Source organism: Lineus longissimus, chromosome 4 (genome assembly GCF_910592395.1).
Source record: "Lineus longissimus chromosome 4, tnLinLong1.2, whole genome shotgun sequence".
Lineage (NCBI taxonomy): Eukaryota > Metazoa > Nemertea > Pilidiophora > Heteronemertea > Lineidae > Lineus > Lineus longissimus.
Window position 1 is genome coordinate 4,494,289 of NC_088311.1, and position 23,925 is coordinate 4,518,213.

The 23,925-nt window shown below is 40.5% G+C and overlaps 1 protein-coding gene across 1 annotated transcript; it reads left to right on the forward strand.

Moving 5' to 3' along the window:
• Positions 1-1,817: 1,817 nt before the first annotated feature.
• LOC135486123 (zinc finger protein GLIS3-like) lies at positions 1,818-22,865 on the forward strand. Its single transcript, XM_064768657.1, has 9 exons — positions 1,818-1,946; positions 6,510-6,772; positions 9,751-11,591; positions 15,113-15,274; positions 15,601-15,711; positions 15,865-16,027; positions 16,311-16,592; positions 18,169-18,372; positions 19,034-22,865. Exons 2-9 carry the CDS (start codon positions 6,514-6,516, stop codon positions 19,198-19,200), a joined length of 3,189 nt encoding a protein of 1,062 aa, XP_064624727.1. The 5' UTR covers positions 1,818-1,946; positions 6,510-6,513; the 3' UTR covers positions 19,201-22,865.
• Positions 22,866-23,925: the final 1,060 nt, after the last annotated feature.

Genomic DNA, 23,925 nt, shown 5'->3' on the forward strand with positions numbered 1-23,925 from the left:
TTCAAAACAAAATGATATTCACTTGCGAAATCATTGTTTGCAATCGTTTCGTGTCAATTGTCTTTGCTGCCACTTGTTGTATTAAAGGGACAATATAGGCAGGAGCTAGCCAGGCAAGATTCTCACTTGAAGATGGCCAAATTAACCCCTCTGCTCCCGGCTATAGTCCCCCTTTAATGCACCCCAACAAGGAGTGCTGCCGGGGAACTAATAGAACGGTTCGTTGGTCTAGTGGTACGATCCTCGCTTAGGCTGCGAGAGGTCCCGGGTTCAATTCCCGGGCAAGCTCTTTTGTTGATAACTTGGCCAAACGTCTAAGCTGCCACATGTTGTATCAATTTTACACTGCAGGAGATCTTGGGAGTGAAGGTTACTTGTTCCCCATTCTCCCTGGATGCAATCAATCTTCTAATGAGGGATACTCTTTTCCACGTTTTTACTGCTATCGACACGAGCTTGCAATTAATATCTCGAGTATTTATCAGCGATTTACAAAAACTGTGAAGAAATGACTGTGTACATTGGAAAGATCGAATCCTTACGAAAATGATCAGGGATTCACCGAAGAAATCGGGTTTACCATGCTCACCAGGGTGAATGTAGAATTTACCATGCTCACCATGGTAAATATTTCTCACCATCCCAATTCACCATGGTGAAGTGCTGTCAGTTTACCATGGTGAATTGTGGATTTACTATGGTGAAATTCAGACACATTTTTCGTAAGGGTATGCATGTCAGAGAGAAGTGAGTTCACACCAAGGAAAAAGGGTCGCAAAAGTCATTTCGAAAAAACACACAGTCATCCCTAGCATATATACAACATAGGGCCACGGTATGTAAATCCGAAGGACATTTTGAGTTTGGGAATGGTCCATGTATCATGACCATTTTTGTCCGAGCTATGGTATGAGCTGCGGTAGTGTGTCATTGATGATAAACCATGTTTAGGACATTAGTCAATTCAGACAGTAAGTACTACAGACCCAAAAAAGTATGAGGAAAATGAATAACGGCTGTACCCTAAGTATATACTTCTCCCAGCTGAAAGTCCAGTTGATTGTGACACTGCTCTGCCGTGTTTATAGTCTCTGCTTTTTAAGGTGGCGTTTTGTATGTGTCGCTGTCAATATGGGATACTTCTCGATCATTCCTACACTCTGAGCTATACCTAGTTAGTATAGAGACGCCCCCTACCCCACGACTAACCCCCCAAGGGCCATGCCGCCCTAATGTCTATTCCGAGACTGTATACAAATGACCAACCCGAGGCACTAACTTGATCCTAATTGAAAAATTTCCCCCTCCAACAATAGCACCAGGGTAGAATTATGGAGGACACAGGATCGGAGGAAGTGCCAGACGCTTTTGCTACACCAATTTCGCAAGATTTCAGCAGACGACAAAATTTTCAAGCAGACAATTTTAAAAATACCCTTCAACTTAATGCCTACAACTGTAGGCAGGAGGGGGACTATAAGCAGGAGGAGGGAAAATTGCCATTTTGAAGTGACTAGTTTACACGGTAAGGGCCCTTGGTCATGTCAGACTTAGCACTACACAACGACCTAGTGTGAGATGTGAGAGACCCCTATTGGCGGCTTTGTGTAACTTTATCTTGCCTGTCTAGCTGCTGCCTATATTGTCCCTTTAACCACATTAAACATAATTCAGAATTCAGAATGAAATGAGAAGATATGGTTTAGGAGTAAGTTTATAGCATGTTAGATGCTATAAAACTACCCATATCTCGAGGTTGTAGAAAAAACGTCTGCCCTATTCAGTGGCGCCAGCTACCGTCCTAAGAAAGTTCTCAAGAAGTTTCGGGACACTGTCAGAGTTGTGGTCAGTGGCACCTTCAAAAATCCCGGATTAAAACCACATTGAAAAGTTTTGCAGGGATGTGGGTAGCAAGAAGCATATCCTAGATGTCAGACATGTAGTTGGTGAGTTGTTTTGTAACTATTTCTTCAAAAATTCTTGAAAATTATCGATTTTGTTGTGACATGCTTATGTGTTTTGTTTGCAGACGATTTTGGCTGTCTACACTACCTGTATACAATGTATGCTTGTAGTACAGTCTGTTTACTTTTTGTACTCTATTCATGCAAGTGCTTACACAGGCTTATGAATAGCACTATTCACAAACTGAACAACCTGTTCCCTGTAAAGTCTACCTGAGCTACAAGTTCGACTAGGTAAACCAATGGTGATCTGCTAAATTATGCTTTACTAAATGTTTTTGATGAGCAGAGATGTGACGTTCAATTAATGCTCCCTTATTTGATGAGTAATTGAGTAATCAATGCTCTCTAAAACTTGGAAATGATGACCCCTTCCAGTGAGTACCTGATGTGTAATTGCCTGAATCATGCTCTCAAAAACTAAGACAAGGAGAGCCTTTCCAATGGTCCCCTCAATTAAGTTCCTGATAAGTAATTGCGAAATCAATGCTCCCTAAAACAATGAGTACCTGATGAGTAGTTGGGTTATCAATGCGGCCCTTCCAATGAGTACCTGATGAGAAGTTGGGTTATCAATGCCCTTCCAATGAGTACCCGATGAGTAGTTGGGTTATCAATGTGTCCTTCCAATGAGTACCTGATGAGCAATTGTGTAGTCAATGCTCCCTGAACAATGAGTCCCTCCAATGAGTAACTGTGTAATCAATGCTCCCTAAGACAGAGTCCCTCCATTACTGATGGTACTGATGAGTACATATGTAACTATAATCCATGCTCCCTTTTGAAACTATTAGTAGAGTGGGGTTGGTGGAACATTGGGGTAGGTTGAAACATAATTTGTGTTAAACCATTGATGGGTCAATAAATCCTATTATTGGGGTTTCACTGAAACATATAGATAAAATGTAAAACTCAGCTCACACACTATTCTCTTATTTTGATAGCTCTTTTGTCATTCAGGTATGATTTATCAAATGGGTGCATGACAAGATAGTTATGATTTATGTCTCATATGAATGATAGCAAGACATTTCTTTGTCAGGGAATTTCCAATCAATCGAAATCAGTAGACTCAGATCAAGAATTCAGTGTAAACCTTGTCACAATGCAACAATTTCATGATGTCATGCACCACTGTTTATTCTTATAACTGAATTCTTCACATCGGCATCATTTTCCTGAAATGTGGTGACGAGACGTCATGCCTTTTGAACCCGTCAAGCTCTGCACTATTCCTCCATACCATAGGCAGGAGCTCATGGGCCAAGTTAGTGGTCTCCAGGTGACATGTACATTTACAAAGCCGAGTTTAGTTTGACCATGTCATAAAATCATTCAACAGACGAGCGAATAGCTATGATCTAACTTAGATAGTTAGTAAACCCGTATGAGTGACCTGTACTCTCTATCGTCTCCCTTTTAAAATCACCAGTTGCACACCTCCCATTTGTTGTAGGTTATCTTTGAATAAAGAAAGATTGAACACATTACACATCTTTCATTCCAGCATTTCATGACATTGTCAATGCATCATTCAGCATCTGAATTAGCTCTCAACACCAGTCTTCAATATTGTGATGGCCCAGTTAATTCGGGCAAGATTGTTCTTGGCAAGTGTTCACAAATTCCCCTATCTTCCTGCCTAAGATAATTATTGAATTTAAAAATGACAGTGAGATCAATTTGGAACAACTTTTCAAGCCTACCATGCTTTAAAAAAAAAAAAAACCGATAAATTATACTTGTTGCTTTACATTTGTCTGAAACTGGTGTAAGATGTTCTTAATAAAGGGGCATCCGGACTACAGTTGTAATCTCAAAGGCAGCTCTTAATTTGAAAGACTGTCCTCTCCGAGAGATATCAAGTTTTCCTGTGAACCATTATTTGTGGCTTAAGGATGAATTCACCTGAAAACCTCATCTCTGGATGATATAATTCTCTTATGTAATTTGCCCGGATTTATGTCACCTTGTCCCTTACCCTAGAGCCATGATTCGTGCCTCCAGCATTGCTACAAAATGGCATGGGTTAAAAAAAGTTCACCACCTTTGAAAGTGGTCCCACTCTTTTAAAAATATATATTTCAAGCAATTTTTACCTTGTAAAAGACAGCTTGTGCCTTACATGCCTTACATGCCTTACCTTATTTCTGAAAACCTCTTAACATTGCTAATATAGTTTGTGGAACAAAGATGTTTTCTTGTTTGTTATTTATACCTCATACTGTTTGCAAAGCTGACAAATGTTTGTATTTGGCATGTTTGCTGTCGCAGTATGATTGGTTTTCGTCATTGCCCAATATATGAGGTGACGCCACATAACTTCGCTGTTTCATGTCCCACATGGTGATATGCACGCAACCAGTGCGGAAGCTGCGCACGGCAGTTAGAGCCCTGGTTTGCGTGCAGCTTACGCAAAGCAGAGTCAAGAGTGTATTTCAATTGACTTGGCCTGTATAAGATAAATCTTATATCATGCCCTGTTTCCATGAGAGCAATTGTAAATGCAAATTCAAACTGTTCTCAAACGATGTTTGGTGAGATCATGATCGTTGGCAGTCGTATATAGTGAGCCCAACCTCTGTAATTTATTCACCATACAAGAAAAACCTTTCCTAGCCTTTGTGGCCCATAATCAATCATTATTATACTCAATAATTGATTGATGTGTTATGTAAGAAAACTTATATGCATATCATTCTGGATGTGCTGATCTCGACGTCTAGCACTCAGTAATACCAATACACTGGATTATTTTGTCCCCGTCTTCCTCGTCTGAAATCTCTGTTGACACATTCGGAACACAAATCTAGCCTTAGCAATTTCCTTATATTGGATCATGACGCTTTCAGATTATGAGCATGGTAATCCAAATTACATTGGATATTAGTGGAGGAATACTGGATTAGAAACCATTGATCTCTTCCTTCTTTGGGTTTCATTTGGATTTTCTGAACAGGTGTCTGTGTTGGCAAAGTTTTTCTGGGTCATACAAGACCATATCGCATATTTTTTCATGGTCTTAGGGCGGCTATGAAAATATTTGAAAGATTTGTGCAAAGCAGTTTATGCCAATGATTTTGTGTATAGGAATGTGGTAGCATATGATATATGGATTTTGCTCAGCAGTGTTTTGCCTTGAAGTTGGACTGGGCTGAGTTGCATAATGCTGATTGGAAATAACTGTTTATTAGATTTGGTCAGCTGAAGTAGGAACAGAAGTGCCAAGTGAGAAGAAAACCAGTAACATAAGATGCAGAGTCAGTTTTCAGTCAATTTAGGAGTTATCTGCTCTTGACAGGAAACCGTTCATAGACTTTCAGTGCCTCTTGAGGAATAGCACACTGTTGATGCATTTTTGATCAAAGTTTTAAATCTCAGGATTAAACAATAAGTCATGGGTTGTTGGGAAATTGTTTGAGACGATGAGTGATCAAGAGCAACATTCCCAGTCTGTTTCCCTTTAGTTCGTCATCCCTGTCCCAACTTCTAGGGTAAATTCAGTGGATTACAAACTTTTATCTTGCTTTCAAGAATTAAAGGAATATTACACTATGGGGATCGATGTACATCTTTGGAGGAGTTTAAACAGAGACAATTTGTTTGTGATGACATTTTTGCAGTCACATCAGCTGGAAATGAAATGTTAAAGGGAAAGGCTGTCAAATTCTTTGTGAAAGTTCATCCCCCTGAGGGCATTGGAGGGTAGGTTTTGTCGTGTGAAGAATCAAGTTTTTTATATATCAACCTTCAAGAAAGTCTGGCAGTTTTAAGAATTCTTTTTTGGGTTACTTTCGGTTGTGTATGTGTGAAGGTGTTTACTGTTATCATATATCCTGAGCGTTGAAAAGGATAGTGACAGTGTTTGTATCAAACAGGTGTGGTAGGGGGGTTGCTATCACTCCATGCTGCCTACGTCATCTATGTGCTAATCAGAAGTGCGCCATCTTTGTCAAACAAATGTAGCAAGGTAAAGTCCAGATTTCTTATTCAATCATGGACGTCACAATCAAGATTGAGAACCAGTCAGACAAGCCCCTGGATATTCTCAGTAGCAAAAGGTAACATGTCGATTTCAAGCAAATTGCATCCAGCTATTGTAAAGGACATGTCTGTTTTTATATGTCTTGTGATCTCACGGTTTCGTGGTGGTTTGAAAGTGTGGTTTAAAGTTTGCACTCACAGCTATTCCTACTAGAGATCTATTGGGCAGCCTTAGTACGTCTCCTCATTTAAGGCTCAAAATGGGTCGGCACAACTGTTGACTGTATGAAGATTGTCAGCGAACATTTTGCTGGCGGAATTGTCCATTGTGTGAAAGTGACATGCAACATGTTTTCAGAAGTTGGTTTACCGTATGGTTGGACACATGGAAGCGGGATGCAGCAACTGCAGGTGTAGGTGGAGACTGCATGTGATGAAGCTGCTGTGGACTTACATGAGGGCGTATTATGCTTGTAATAATTGGTGTCTTCAATGTCACATTGCTGCAATAGAGGGAATAGACAACTTGTTTTCAATATTGTCTCTGTTGTGTATTTTCAGAAGGATGAATGGTCAGAGCACGAGTCCCAGTGACTCTCCCCAGTCTCAGGAGCCAGATGGGTCGAAGGACATCCCAACTCTCCGCATCCAAGACAGTACTCCACTGCCTCCGCCATCCAATGGGACATCACCGGTGCCAGCTAGACAAGACAGTTTTGCTTTGCGGTCAGTGCCAACTGTCCCCAGATCTCCGAGCCTGACAAAGTCATCGTCGGGCTACAGCAGCTTAGCTCATGGAGTCCTCTCGAAGCCTCTCAAACAAGGTAAGAACCCTAATATCAGCTCATTAGTCTCAGTTTTAACTTATATTTTGTTCTTCAAAGTACAAGAGGTAATTAGTTGATCCCAAAATTGATTGAAGATAAAGAAGTCGAAACAGTGCAACTGTGTTTTTATTCTTTTCACCTCTAGATGCATTCCACAGATTGTCTCTGGTATTTCGTCCAATCACAGTTGTTTCTAGAAAAGTCTTTAGGAATAATTTCTGAAAAACATGTTTATATTCTCTCAAAAAAAGGTGGGTTCATCGTCTCTTCACAAGTTTTTCTAGAGAGTATATTGTAGCCCAGGCAACGAAACACATGCAGAAAAGTGCTAATGACGTGTCATACCCCAAGTGTTAAGCTTGAGGACCCATCCTTTTCTCTATAGACCGAAAAGCAACTATCTCATGCACCTTTCAACTGAACCTGGTCAATGAAACTTGGTTAAAGCGCCCTGCAAATGAACGATTTTTATCGCTGTGGTGTAAGTTGCATGAGCCACAAAAACATATCCTTTCTAATACACTTCTAAGACCACAGGCACGTGGAACTAAGAGTTCAATAACCCCCCCCCCCCCCCCACTCAACTGACAACATTCATAAAATACTTTAGTATGTTTGTTGTCAATGGGGGGGGGGGGGGGGGGGAGGTCAGTCGAGGGGGGCTATTGAACTCTTATTTCCACGTGCCTTTGCAAAGACCAATGGAGTGATGATGTTTTCCAAATTCCACTGAGGTTATATGCATAGTCACTGCATGTTTAGAGATTTAGACTGTGCCACCGATACCACCTGCTTAGTCCCACTTGAAGCAGACAGGGAAGTTGGTTCGTAAGATTCAAGGACCCCCATTCCCCCCCCCCCCCAAAGAAGTAATCGCTACTCTTGCATCATAGAGTTGCATATCTCTGAAAAAGGAGGCAGAGACATTGGTTATGACCATGCTATTGAAGATATGTTTGTATATGTCCTTAGAAAGTTGAATCTTATCACTTATGTCACCAACAATCAGTTGATCTTAACTTTCAATACTTCTTCAATGTGTAGACTTTTTAAGGGTTAAGTTGATCAGTGTATAGTTCATGTATAAAGTTGTTCCGATGAGGATAGCACCACCTGCCTGAACCATTGCTGTTCAATACAGGCAAGAGCACATCAGATTCACCTGGCTAATGATTTGAAGGAAATCATGTGCAAGTTTTAGTTTAGGTACAGATGAGGTACAGAACACCAGTGATTAGTGTTAGAATGGTGTTCTGGTGAACGGTACTGATCTCTTTGTTTTGTCTGGGTTGCATTTAAAAAAGTTCTTTACCCTGTCAGAGTTGGCTATCATATCTTAAAGCTGTGCTCAAAAAGGCTTTTACTGAACAATATCTTCTTGCTCTACCAGTGATGTTCTTACAAAACTAATTCTAAATTATCGGTATTCCTGGCAGTGTGTTACTGTTTCTTACAGAATTATCAAATTTTCTTGTTTGCTTGTTCATCTGGCTGTTGGATGAGAGCAAATGATGTGAGTATCTCTGCAGAAAACCTTTGGATCGTTTTTGGGGGCCCTGCCACTTGTTGTGGTGGACATGATAATTGTTACGTCATCATTGCTGTCATGTGTAGGTTATAGCATATATTCTATAATGGGCCATGGTAGTTCCTAGTGTATGCTTTCTTGGGATCAGGATGGGACGTTGTTTTTCAGAAATTTATTCTGTAGAAATGAAACTTGCTAGTTATCGATCCAAAGGCTTTTAGTTGGCTGAGCCATGTCCATTATTTAAACCCATTGGCACCAGTCCTGCTAGGTAGAAAGATCAGCCTGTTCATCTTCCAGCTGGTTTCGTTGCTACTAACTGGCTGCTACCTGAGAAGTTTCAACCACTGGTGGAGCACGCCTGAGACTGTTTTCCTTGAAGAATCTGTGGGAACTTGTTGCTGGGTTGTTCAGCTTGTCTATCAATGTTTGGCCCATTTTAAGTTCTTTCATGATGATAATTCTTAAAGGTTACTTTAATTACCTTCTCACGTCTATGGGTAAAACCGATGAATCGATGGTAAAACCAATGAATTATTGGTAAAACCTGAGTTTGATATATGGGTCATGATCGCAGACCTCAGTGACAAAAGTTGATCAATTGCATGGTGCTTATGTCTTATGTTTTTGTCCACAACCTCGAAACCATAAATTTGTCGAAGAAAGAGGGGCACAACATTATCAAAAAATTGGTTGTTTAACTAACATTTCATGTTCTATGACATTGTTAATCCTATACGGGTCATTTACAGGTTTTATACACTTAGCAAATGGAAATCTGCATTTCCATTGCATAAGTTTGTGGTATTATGATTAGGACTTGATAGAAATAGAAATAAATATGGATATTTTCGCGTGCGAGCACTTCATGGTCCTTGTTCAATAGACCGTATTGAAATTTCATTCATTCTGCTCTATTAGCAAGAGTGCATTAGAAATGGTGTGGTTTCTTTCGATGTTTTCTTATTCTCTTGTGTAATTAATGAGATTATGCCTGATTGGTCATACAGTATGGTCTGAGATAAAAATAACAGCCCGTTAACCCTTTGCTCTTTCTAAAGTACTTTCCAAAAAGTGACATCGGTCCCTGCTTACTGCGATGAAGCCGTGACAATTGATTGCGATTTGCAGTTTGTTGTCATGGTAAGGTATCAAGTGTCCCACAAATGAGAGATTTTTATCACTGCATTATTTTTTGTTTATAATCGCCAAGATAAGTGACAAATTGATGACTTGTCTGCAGGCAAAGGTGGTTATCGCTATTTATTACTGGTTTCAGAATGGATCGATTCTTTTCACACATACTGTAATGACCGGTTGCATATGACCAGTATTGCAGCCAAAAATCTCTTTTGTGGTGCACCTTAAGTGATGAAGCTGGAAATCAGCAAGGTGTCATCGTCGGGCATCTTCAATATTAACCCGTATATTCTTTTATATTTTGCAGAATCTAATAAGAACTATGGCCCGCTCTGCATCGGCTTGGACTCCTCTAACAATGCTGCATCCCAGTCCTTCAGCAGCAGAGCTAATCATGCCCAAGTTAAGCTGGAGCCCCTCAGTATCAACAAGGATAACTCCCTGCAGATGCACCATCCGAACCATGCACACATACAGTCTCATTCCCCAACTCTGAGTGATGTCTCCAGCATCCGACTCAACTCAAGAAATAATCTCATCACGCCGACACTGTCGTTAGCGTCCACAGACCCAGGTCCTCTCACACCCAGTGGTCTGAGCAATGGAGACAAGCATCTCTTCCTTGATCCAGGAACCCTTAAGGGTGATTGGCAACTGTTCAAGTCTAATGCGCACAGCGGATCGATCCTGGGATCGGAAGCTGGCGACCATCTCATGGCTCCGGGAAGTCAACTCTCACATTATGCCAGCAGCAACAACTCTCTCTCACCGTTCCCACAGTTTGAGCTGTCACCATCTGGATCAAGCTTTGCTAGCACCCCACGCCATTCTGCCCGATCATTCTCCGGCCGCATGTCGAAGAAGCGAGCACTGTCGCTCTCACCATTGTCATCCGAGGGGTTGGATCTGAATCAGCTGATCCGGACTTCTCCAACATCACTTGTTGCCTATATCAATGGATCTCAGTCATTGCCTTTCACATCCCCAATATCGTCAGGAACTTACGGACACTTTCTGGCCAGGACGGCAAGCACAAGTCCTGGGAGTCGATCGCCCTCAGTGTTCCACCACACATTTACCCCAGGGAGCCTTACGGCACAACCTACTCGGGCACTTGTCAGGAAGGGACCAGAAATCCCTATCAACAACTCTGATGACTTGATAAATTACCGTGGCATGGGGCAACTGGAGACCGGAGTGATCCCGATGGAGTTAAGTGAGAATCAGGTGGTCTTGCCACAGGCGACAAACTTAGTCTACCTGCAGGGCAATGACGATACTTTGTTCAAACAAGAGGGCAATAATGACATGAACACCAATGTTGGTGGTATCAACAGCGATCTGAATTTAGCAGATGAGAAGCCCACATTGCCATTGGCGACTATGGAGGTGACAAACCCGGAAATGGTGACAAACGGTCCTAACAAACGGATCAGTGGTGACCGAGGTCTGACCACAGACTCTGAGATGGTCTCTGATGTCATGTGCACCATGCAGCAGTTGCAGGGCAGTGTTAATATGGCACCTGCAAATTCGCTGGATATGGCCCAGGCAAACACGATGATGTCACAGATTCCTGCTGATTATAATATGAATCTTCTAGAAAACACACGACCCCCTAACATGGCTGCTAATATGGATGAGGGTATATGTGTTAACAACCCAAGTGTCGGCAACGCAAACGCGTACAACAAACCGGGTGTGTATGGTATGCAATCCTACCATCAGGAGAGTGTGATGCCAGCTTCGAGTGGGACATCTGTCCAATCAGGACTACCCCCACCGCCAAGTTATGCTCAAGCTTTACAACATCAGAAACAGCAGCACTACGACATGACCAACTCCATTGACTCAGGTTTCTCCAATTCACCGCGCGACGCACAAAATAACGTCATGATGGCTACGGAGGAGAAGGATGATGGCGATATGAAGCCGTTCTTTTGCAAATGGATCGACTGCAATCAGGTTTACGGGGACCAAGAAGATCTTGTGCGCCATATTGAAAAAGTCCACATAGATCAACGTAAGGGCGATGACTTTACGTGTTTCTGGCAAGGGTGTCCGCGCCGTTACAAGCCATTCAATGCCCGCTACAAACTGCTGATTCACATGCGCGTACATTCTGGAGAGAAGCCTAATAAGTGCACAGTAAGTTGGCCTTTTATTGTTTGCTTTTGTTTTTTTAACATCCCCTTGTCTGTATGATAATTACCTATCACCTAATCAATAATACCTTACTAATTAATTGTTAGTAAAAAGACGATTGATGCTTTAGAGGATGGGGACTTGATCAACTTGATGAAACGGTCAACAAATGTATACAGGTCAGTCTACATTTCCTGATTGAGCCCTCTTGTTATCCTTTAAAAGTCCAGTATTCTCAGAAGTGATATGATGCATCACAAGTTATGAATGATTAGATGCAGTAGTAGTCTGGTAGTCACATGTGACATGCGTGACAGGATGCAGATCTTGAAAAAAATTTGCCGAGATATCTGCCACAGATGGAAATTATGAATTTTCCCTACTTTTCTGTTTGGATGGCCATTTCTTTTACTGCCATGAAAATTAGGATTGATTATCATGATTAACAGATCATGTTTAGCCTTAGTTTTGACTCATCAGACCATATGATAATGACCCCCTGCTGGCTATTTCTTCACACAACTGGGTTAAGGCTGTTAGGTGGTCAGATCCCCGTATTTCACAGGTTGCTTCTCAAGCTGACATCAGCAGTGTGTAGCCAGGGGGCTGCAGCTGGCCAGGGGGGAGATGACCTTCAGGAGGGGGAGTGTCCAGGTGCAAGTGTCGGGGGAGATGTTGTAGATGGCTTAACCAAGTTGAGCCTTGGAAGTCTTTTTTTGGCAAACTATCCTATTGGTTGATCATTGATTTCTGCCAATAATGATTAAAATTGTTATGATTAACAGATTGAATCCTGTCTCTGTCAACTCAGTTGTCGGATGTTATTCACACCGTAGGGTGGATAGTGTTCATGTGGTTGCTCCTTGCTGACAACAACCCGTCTGTAAACGAAATCTTCAAAAGGTCTAAAATCAACAACCACGTACAAACCGCCTCTTTGACTGTATCAAATATGAAGCTAATGATATAAATATAAGTTCGAATGCCAAGGAGCCCCTCTTCGACCATTAGAAGGTGGTTGTATACTCATAATTGATCTTGAATGTATAAAAAATGGTTGTGTACAGTAACAACTGCCGCTACAGTATGTATTTACCTTGGATATTTTCTTTAGCTATGACAGAAAGTTGGCGTTAAGCCAGGTGGTTTATGCTTGAATCAGGCATGATTAAAGTTTCTACTGAACAGATCATGAAAGCGGACCTTTACTGCCGTTCATTCAGATCCATGCCTGTTCCAAATCGATCAAACTGTTTGAAAAGTTTTTTGTCACGAACAGAAAATGTGTCAAACATGTGTCAAATGAAAGTCACTTGTTGACCGTGTGAAGGATAAATTTTTTTGTTTTTTTTTCTAGACCAAGTGCTAAATTATAGCAACAGCATCGGAGTTCATGTGGGGGGGGGACAAATGCATGGTGCTGACGGTGGGAGAGCTGCCTTAAAAGGCTGGGTGACATCAGTACTGCTTGAGAACTCCTCAAAGCACTATATTATGATTAAGATTCAATTTCAAGTGAGAATAAACAACGGTTTATGATGCATATTACTAGCTTACTTACCCCCAGAGTACACCCCCTGTAAAAAACAAATGGCTACCGTCGTTACTCAAAATGGGAAGGGGCTGTCTACGGGTGGGGTACTTATCGCTAGATTAAACATTAATAAGTATTAGAAACTACAGTAAATTCCCAAAGCTTTCAGCAGAAGATTTTCTCTTAGCAATTTGATGTTGGTCACTGTCTTCCCATGTCACTTTTGAGTCACCAATGCTGGGAATTTATGGTATTTGGCCAGTTATGCTAATTGAGAGGCATGTATGCCAGTTATTTTAGTCATGACCATATCGCTATAGCATTTTGTCCCATTCCTTCCCTCCTTTGGTCGTGAAAATATGTTTCTCGAAATAAAGCTTGATTACAGTTTCTTATAGCAGTCTTTAAATATTTCAAACATACTTCTGGAGAAACATTTCGGCTATTTGTTAAGTATGAAAAGTTCGTTGACCTCTTAACTGTTACCTGGAAAGATTTTTCACCTCTGTATTGCCTTATGTTAAAGGGACTATGACATACATGTATGCTACCAGTATCATCTTTTTATGGAATGCAGAGCAATAGGACAAAGTCTACCAATCTGTGCAAATGCCTCGAGAAAGGCCTCAACAAGTCCAAGTCTGATATCTGGTACGCAACCTAGGGTACCGCGGACCAGTATGTTGATGATTGGTTAATGCCCTCTCTAGTTTGATGGTTTCTTGTACACTTTCACTGCGTGGCTGACCCGACAAGGCCACTCTCATCATGCACGACTTGCCAATAACCGGTTTACAACACAAAACCATTTAAAACACCTTACAGACCAGTAATCGAGCATACTGATTAAACACATGCAGGATACCTTTCTGAATCACTCAACTGCAACCATCAAGACCGTTGCTTTATAACAGAGCTAAGATGGTAGACAGGTCTCTCTATAACGATCAAACTTCTCCCGTCTCTCGCTTCAAAATATCATATGCTTCAAATATCCGTTAAACAGCCCAGGGCGAATTGAGGAAATCGGGAAGTTAGCAAATCATTGCCCTATTGTGGCCTTCTTTGTGAATTCGTCATGTTTGGGAGGTTTGTGCTAATCCGGCCTTGATATTTTGATATTACTATTTATTGACGTCATCGGTCTATAAAATGATCGGCTGCTTGTTGTTATTTGAATTAGAATTACAATGCGACGGAAGTATTACAGTGAGTGAAATCTTGCTCTTGTTTGAGACATTCGTCAGCAATAGCACTGAAAAATCGATTACATGTACTAAGAAATCAAACCCCATCAAGGACATGCCGTTAAAAATAACATTTCGATAGCATTAGATCAGCATTAGTTTGTTAAGGGCACGTTTTACAAACCACACAACTTTCAGTGATATTTTTTAGCAATCTAAGACTAGAAGTAGAATATGCTGTTTCCATCTCTAATCAATGGTTTTACCCATTCTCCTAAATTCGTTGGGATACCGTACTGGTAGACATTTTCTGAAATGGTCGTTGAGATTTTGTTGTTTTCCGGTATCTAACGAAGGTGCGCCCCCAACATCCTTCAAATGGCAAACAGACACCTGCTTCCTGGATCAGGTGGCCATTTCAAACCCTACGCCTGCAGTGATAGAACATGTTGAAGATTCGCCTGATTGAACTCCCGCAGAATGTTATTTATTAAAGGTTGAGAAGCGTCAGCATTATTGCTAGGCCGCTACTAATGTATTTTACTGAGTCCCTGGGTAGGGGGAAGTTCAATTCTCTGACTCATCAGAAAATATACACAATCACTCAGCCCTTTCATTTTTGTACACACTCACAACTTTCCACTTATTTCTACCATGAAGTCTGGAGTTCAAATGAAATAAGTGACTAGGGGGTTTTATCGCAAAGATATCACTTTGTACCGTGTCAAAGAATCTGTGAATGCCCAGCATGAATGGAGCGTTGTGATTATCTCTCTCATACTTTTCTCCTTTTTACCTTTCAGTTTGAGGGTTGCAACAAAGCATTCTCGCGTCTAGAGAATTTAAAGATTCACCTTCGATCGCATACAGGGGAGAAGCCATATTTGTGTCAGTTCCCAGGATGCACTAAGGCATTTAGCAACTCGTCCGATCGTGCCAAACATCAGAGAACTCATGTCGATGCCGTAAGTTGAAATATTTATTGGAATTACTGTCTTCGAAGATGTTAGTGGCTCTCTGTGACTAGCAGCAGCAAATGCTGTCAGAGAACTGGCTTTGGTTTCACTTACTGATAAAACTATTCCTTGTACAAGATATAGTGGAGACACCTATTTGTGACTTTGTATTCATTCCGTTGTCTTTCTTCACAGCTGTGTTTTGACAATCTTGCTCCACGGGGTTCAAGGAGAAACGTGTGCAGGCCCCCAATGATTTACATTAGTATGAAGCTGATTATGTTTCACATAAAATGATATTTGAAAATGAAATGTTTCCTCTTAAAATCTTGCAGAAACCCTACGCCTGCCAAATCCCAGGATGCCCCAAGCGTTACACAGATCCAAGCTCCTTACGGAAGCACGTCAAAAATCATTCACAAAAGGAAAAACAAGCCAGAAAAAAGGTGATCTATCGGGCAATATTATAAGACTAGTTTGTGTAGTTAAGTGAATTTAGTGTCTTCACCATTTTCTTTGCCAAATATTATGAAATAAGAGGTTTAAACATCAATATATAGTGCTTGAAATTCATTTGAATATATATATTGCTATGCCAGATGCGAGGGTCAAAAGAGGAAGATTTCAGCCCGGAAATGCTAAGTGAATGTATGACGATTCATCAGATCCGGCCAGCTGGTTCACCAATGGATGCTACGGACAGTGGTATCGGACACTCCCCCCGGGGTTCACATCCAGGCACATCACATGATATTTATCCTAGTAAGTATTACAAAAAGGCGCCTAGTGGTGAGAGTCAGAAAGTCATTGGTTCGACCCTCGGATGGATCTCATATCTGTGTCTGTGTCCTAATGCTACAGTATTTGAATATACTGAAGGATGAATGAAATGATGCTGAGTGGAGCTAGCACTGGCATTTGTCTTTAATGTCGAGCTACTGGGTTCTGATTATTAATGAAATATTGACACAAATAAAGAATAATAAGTAGGAATTATCTCAGTTAGAAAATGTGATTTTCATTGTGATGTGTCCTTGTTTTGCAGACATGGCTTTCTCAAGCAACCAATCTAGTCGCAGTGGCACAGCTAATGGTATGGCCAGCCTCAGTAATCACAATTCACCTGTCAGCGTGCAGCAAGGCAGCCCGATGGCCACCCAGTCGCACTCAATGCAGGACGAGGCTGTGCGGAGAGGGTCCAACTACTCTCCAGTTCGTCGTCCGGTCGCGTCGTTCACGCCACGACTACACCACCACATGGTGAACTTGAACCCTCATACCAAACTGCCCCAGATTCCAAACTTTTCTCGAGTGGCGCATAATAAAGGTAAGAATACCCATCTCATAACTTAAAGGCCTACTCCATTTATCCAAAAATTTGAAAATTGAACTTGAAATTGAAAATTGTGCGTAAATTTTTTGTTGTCTTTGCTTTTCTCAAAAATTACGCATAAATTCATGAAGAGCTTTAGATCACCCCTGGCCAAGAATGGGTTAACGGTGAGTATGTTGAATGAGTTTAAGGCGCTATCAATAAGCCGATGGAGTGATTAGTATGTTGGCAGTATGATGACTAGTCTCATTATGATCTTATGTTCAGACTCAGTAAACTACAGCAACCTGTTACTGTCTATTAGCTACAGGAAGAATGTATCTGTCAGTCAGGGCATGTTTCAGTTTCATGTGAATTCTCCTACACACATGGAACTTTACATCAGGGTACAGGTGGTTAGAGTGAGTTTTAGTGAGATAGACGTTACTATGAAGTGAGGACCAGGCGTCATGCTTGGAGTGGAAGTTACTCCCACTATGTGGTAACCATTTTCATGATCATTTCTCACAATAGGGTACACCGTTACCTGGGGTACACTTTACCTTGGTGTAAAGTCAAATGGATTTCTTTTCTGTAACTGTATGGTATTTCTAAATAACATTATATAAGTAATGGAGGAAGAAGAACTTCCATGAAAATTTACGTTTCCATAAACTCATTATGCCCATTTTTAAGTGGGATCCATGCATCATGTTTCTAGGCCTTATGTTAAACATGTATATTCTTTAAGTTGGTCCGCAGGATCTTGAGTTTCTGCACATATTGTAACCCCAGACATGCTGTGTATGCCTATAGGGTTCCGGCAACAAGTGGCTCGAGGTCACAATCATCTAATTCGATTGTTTTGATTACCACAACCTCACGACAATTCAGATTTAATTCAGCGCTGATTCACTGCGATAATATCTCTGCTGTCTTTCGGTGTCTGATTCTGATTTTGATAACACAATTAACCTAATATCTGTGACACCAAAGAATGTTTTCACAATGGTTAGCCATTGATGCAAGCATCTATTGTTTCAAGCATTGAAAGAAATAAGAAAGAATTCCAAGAATAGAAAGAACTTGAGTCTTTACTCTCTTGTCTCTTATGAGGTCAGTTGCAGGAATTATTTTCTTGCTCCTATCATTGATTTTCATCATTGGTGGATGACCTGGCCTTGCGTTGCTGATAAATGAACTGAAGATTCAGATAGCGTAACTATTTGCAGTGAGGGGGGGGGGGTGTTTATACCTAAAAATCAAGTGAACTTACAGAGGTGAAAGTATAGTATTCTCACTGTTGGCTATGGCTTATCAAAATTCTCAAGAAGAATGGCATATGCTCGTGTTATTTTGATATTTCTAATGTGATGTTGCCGCTATGCCTGATAAGAAAACAAAGGAAGGTTTCATTCAGATAGTGACTGGAATCTGACCAGAAACTACTGAAGTTTTGGTGAACTTGATTCCATACTCTCACTAGGTCACTTAATGTTGTTGGCAAGGAATGATCTCCTCCTTCATTAATCTTAGTTTGGTGTGTGATGCCCTGTTCACCTCTCTTATTCTCTGTTCATCTCTCTCGCAGCGAACAATTCCCATCATCTGCCCCTGGTAGCCCAGCAGGCCACACCTAGCTACAGCTACAACGCAGGACCCACCGGCATGCTCATCAACTCCAAGGGGGTCAAGCCATTCAGTCCACGCAATCTTGCACCCATCCCAACGTTCGAGGACCAGCTCTCAAGTCTGCCATATGACACCATGCAAAGGGCATTATCAAATCATTCAGGTGAGGCTGAAGACGCTTTGGAAAGATTCTTCTCAAGTCTTGATAATAGATGAAAATTCGGTAGAACCTCCCTATTAGGCCTAGTCAATATCGAAATTTGGGAAACGGGACTTATTGGCGTACCTCTGCCTGTTAATACGATTTTGGCATCAATCTCAGTGCAATTAGTTATCGAGTTATGGGACCAAAATCAATGTCCTGAAAGAGGATGTCTTCCTGACAGAGCCAGAGGTGTTCGCTTTCAAGGGAGGTTCTACTGCAGGCACAATATTGAATTGCTCATAGTTAACTTGATGTAAACCCTGCATCTGAGACTAATGTGAATTCAATTAACTTGTGTAAAAAAGAGATACATCCATTCCTTCAGATGAGGGATAGTTTAACTTTCTTTGAAATGATTTGGCACTGTGTGTGACCTTTTGTTTTAATGGGAGAGTTAGGCGAGTTGGTGCAGCTGTGTCACAAATGTAACATTTCGAGGTCATGGCACCACAGATATAGCTTATAACTGCCGGTACATAAGAGCTGGTGCAGAATTTAATTGAGACACTCCTCCTTTAAATCCAACTACTCTTCCTTTTAAGTTATGTTTAAAACACCTGGTAAGAAAATTTCTTTTGTTATGTCAGTATTTTCATGTTTCTTTTTGATTTTCTTTCAGCATTTGCTGATCAGTACTCTGCACCGCATCACCATGATTATGACATGTGTTCTTATCGCAGTCAGTGTGTTGTCGACGACGGCAACCGTTTTCTCCGTCTCAGTGCGATTGACCGGTATAACAGTCAAATCTCGCCCCAGGCACAGATATACGCTGACGGCACATAAACATTTGAAGAGCGATCTGCTCAGTCTTGCTGTTTCATTTGAACTTTTCTCTCATTTGCCGGGTGAATGCAGCGCCATCTCATAAATTTATCGTCTTCTTGTTGTGGTTTTGGTGTAACATATCAGTCATTGCTTACGTCCACCAATGCCTGCCGTCCATGAAAATTAACAGTACGGAAATAGATGTGATTTTTGGTGCGTGCCTTTGCTATGAAACAGATTATAAATCATGACCTAGAACAACACTTCCAGCAAATTCTCAAAGCAAGAAACAAGTCATCTCATTTCATTGGTCTATGTGAGGAGTATCGACTGATCTTTGGAGATGAGGGCATGAGCCACTAACAGAAATCAAGCTTTCTTTTAAAAAATCATGTGATTAATTAATTGATTGATTTTGTAGAATTTACTGTCTCAGAAACAGGGTTTACAGTCCAGGGTTTTTAGGTGTGATAATTAGAGTTTATCTGTAAATATAGGACTATGGTGTATATAAGGGTAGATTAGGCTGCATATATATGTATTGTTTATTTTCATAGTCCTTCATTTTACGAGTATTTGGCCTCCATGATACATTGAGTTTATAAGTTGATTCTGTTTTCTGAAACATAAAACTTTGTCTGATGATCAGGTAATATTTCTTTCCATTTCCAATTAGTCCTCCCACACGGTTGCTGTTTTGCGTCAAAAATGATCATTTGGAAATGTTTTTTCTGTTGAGAACGTCTTGGGATAGTGGATCTTTCTAGATGTTTTCGAACTCAAACATGACCTCTATCTAAGAAAAGTAAAAACAACTTTTTGGTCCAGGTTACTGAGATATCGTAGGAGGTGCAAATGGCTTCGGGGATGGAAGGTTCGAATATGGTAGATCGGGGAAGTAATTGGGGAGGGAGCTTGAGGTGTAAAAGATGAGAAGTTTCTGGAAGGGTTCTCACTTCCAGGTGTTGACATCTTAATGTGACATCAGAAATATTGTGCTCATTGTATCGTTGACGACCTCTTTAACTTTAAATTTTAAAAAATTGATGTCTCACGAGTCAAGGACTACATGTGCACTTGGAAGTTGTGGCTTTTGTATAATAGAGTTGTATTTTTCCTTCGAAGAAAAATGTGATGTACATGTACTATTTTCACTAAAAAATGTATATAGCTTGTTTGGATGTGTATTTGTGCATTTAAAATTGACGTGATCTCAGATGGGTCAAACTGCATGTCTTTGTATAGAGTGTGAATAGTGTATAGTGACACATACAGTAACACTAACAAAGTATAGCGAGTCTAGTTCATTTGAACTTGAACAAATCTTTTATACCAATGATGTTGATGATGTATTGTGATTTAAGTTCTTGTTGGTCTGAAATGGACTTTTGATTTAAAAATTTGATACACTATTTCATGTTTAGTGTGATGATTATTGGGTAGGGGGCTCTGTTCATTGGATTACTGTCTTGTGTTATTGTTGTTTTCTGTTCTTGAGAAGTGGTAGCCAATGAATTCAGTTGCGATTTAAAGCATTCTACTGTTGTGCATCTGATATGCATTTACAAGACTTAAGTAATAATGTAAAAACGTTGTTATCGGATGTATTCTTGCCTGGTTTCGCTGTCTTGCCAAAGACTTCCTGTCTTGTTTTCTTTTTCATTCTTGTAAATAGACGCTGTGGTGATGTCAAACTTAGGATTATCTGATATTCATATGCTGTATACCATGAAATGTTCGTGAAGCTGTAAGCTGTCCACTGTTTTACGACTGTATCCTAATAAAAAATACAAATATCCCTTTATACCAAAATAGATTCTGTGATTTGTGTTCTAGTCATGGTTTCATTGTTGTGTACATGTTGTGTGAAAATCACAAGTATTGATGTGAATTGTTTTGAATAAAAATTTGACCTGGAAATTGTACATTTCATGAAATTGAAAACTGTAAGTGGGTAAATTGACTTCAGGGGTAATTTGTTTAGCTCTCTTAAAGTGCCTGTTTGAAGCTGAAGGGTATTCTTAAGTCTTGCCAGTTTGGTGGTTTAACAGGTCTTTTAATCCAAAAACTGTTGACTGTCTGACCATGTTGGTGAAATAAAAGAGTAACGAGTTGAAATCTATCAACCTAACGATAAAATTAGTATTGCCTGAGGAGGGTTAATATTTTGTTTAACATATCAACATTCATAGTATCATTGATCATTTAGAATTGATTGATTTATTGACTTCGTGATTTATTGATTGATTAGGTGGACCATGCTAATTAATGCTAATTAATTAAAAATACGTCCAAATGTTTTTAGATTAGATGAGTGATTGGTTTTAGCGCATATTTTCTAATGAGCGACTTGTAGCAAGTATTTAAAGTTCTTACTCCTGTGTTAGCAAATCCACACCCCTTTTGAAATAGTTGCCAGGTTTTATTATTGCTGTATTATCATTGCATTGAGAGACGCTTTATTAGTGATGTCTTTATGTTGCTATGCAGATACTGTTTTGTTTTTGTCAGTGTATTTGCACAAAATGGTGTCAAAATATTAATCATGGTTGATATTGGCGGTGATGATTATGACTGAAAAATAAGTCTATGAAAAATAAGACTATGATGTCTGGAATCAGACCTCGGGAGTGGTTGCAAAAGTTTAAAACGTTGAGTATTTTATACATTTGTAAATCTTTTAGTCCTTCCAATCTGGGGTTGGTTGCTTCATCGATGAAGCAAATTTTAGATTTCAAATGAGAAAAGTTGAATATTGTTTGTAAAGATGGCAGCACTATATCATCAAGTGACCTTTGTCAACTCCTTCGTTATTTGTAATGTTATGTTGAATTCGAGTGAAAAAGTTTGACAGAACGTGTTGCAATATTCTTAAAGGGTAAAATTATCTGTGTTTTTTGAGTTGGGAATTTGTCAGTTAATTATAACTTGTTCTTGGTATCAGAATGTGCTAGTTGTCACTTGTACACTACAGGGTGTTCGAGAAAAAGGTGTATCACTTGTGGGTTTTGAAACTTCAGCGTATATGCAAGGTTGGTGAGATTTTCTCACCTAGGGCCATTTTTGTTTGTTTAAACACTATCAAGGATGTGGCTCCTTGGTAATGCAACATATTGCAACACTGTGCTAAGCTTTTTAAATTCTCTGCTAAAATGTTTGTTTGATTCCTTGTTTCTTGCAGAAGAGAGACACGCATATAGTACATGTAGTTTTCCTCACTTTTGCCAGGGCAAGTTTATTTGTGGATAGCGTGTTGTACGGTGTACTTCAATTTCCATGAAGTTGACAAATCTGAAAGTTCCAGATACTTTTTGTTTGTACTGAAAAATACTTAAGTGGTTTCCGTGTATTTGAACTGGAGCTTATTTTGAATAACAATTATGATCAAACATCCTGGATGGCCTATTTCCCCTCCTCCTACTTCACCTTGAGGTTCGAAAAGTTGCTCTCTACGAATAAGAATGTTGCCCTGGCAATGTATAGTGATTTTGTCTGTTATTCTGTTATTTCAAGTGTTGTGACCTGGGTATTTTGTGGGTACAAGTGGATTACTGGGGTCTTTTTGTTTTATTTGCTGTGCTTGTGTTTTATTTTCTGGCTCTGCTTCATTGTAGCATTCACTAAGTGCCTACCCAAGGATTTATTGATGTTCTAATGTTGTCCAATAAAGACTTATTTATTCAGATAGTAAAGTTGGCTTATGTCCTTCTTTAGTCCTACTTTTTGACTGGACAGACACGTAGGTGCAGAACACTTGGTCCTGTGAAAACAGGACACAGGACTGAGCAGTACCCGATACAGATAACTGGTTGGGTTGTACCTGGTGCTGTCCTCGGGTCAGTATTCGTTTAGTTGTATTGAATGTCGGCAGATGGCAGCACTACTTATTTTCAAATCGATGAATATAACACGGTTCAATTATGTTTCTGGTTCTGTTAACAAATCCATCATCATCTCAGTCATCCATCACAATCAAGATGCAGTCTGAAGCCCGCACTTCAAAGAGGGCATGTATTTTTGCGTGGTGTCAGGACTATCACCGTTCGTGTAGTCCAGGGGTAACACCACCAGCTTCAGGTTCTGAAAGATGGGGGACAATTCCTCCTGCTACACCAGTCACAGGTTGGGAGAGACCAGGAACTATGAAGGGGACCAATTGATGTTGATTAATCAATGGTGCTGCCACACCAGCCACAAGTTGTGAAATATTGGCAACTGTTCCTCCTGCTATCTCACAACCTGTAGCTGATGACGCAGGATGTAAAGTGCCTTGTCTCTCTAACTAGCCCCTATCTAAACAAAATGTGGCTGGTGTAGCAGGAGGTTTAGTTCCCTGTCTCTCACAACCGGTGCCTGGTGGAGCGCGAAGAAATAGTCCCGTTTACTAGTCCCCGGTCTTTCACAACTTGCGACTGGTGTAGCAGGAAGAATAGTCCCTGTCTTTCACAACGTACAGGAAGAATATGCCTCGGTCTTTCACAGCTTGCGACTGGTGTAGCAGGAAGAATAGTCCCTGTCTTTCACAACGTACAGGAAGAATATGCCTCGGTCTTTCACAGCTTGCAACTGGTGTAGCAGGAAGAATAATCCCTGTCTTTCACAATTTGCGACTGTTGTAACAGGAGGAATGGTCCCTGTCTTTCACAACGTACAGGAAGAATATGCCTCGGTCTTTCACAGCTTGTGACTGGTGTAGCAGGACGAATAGTCCCTGTCTTTCACAACGTACAGGAAGAATATGCC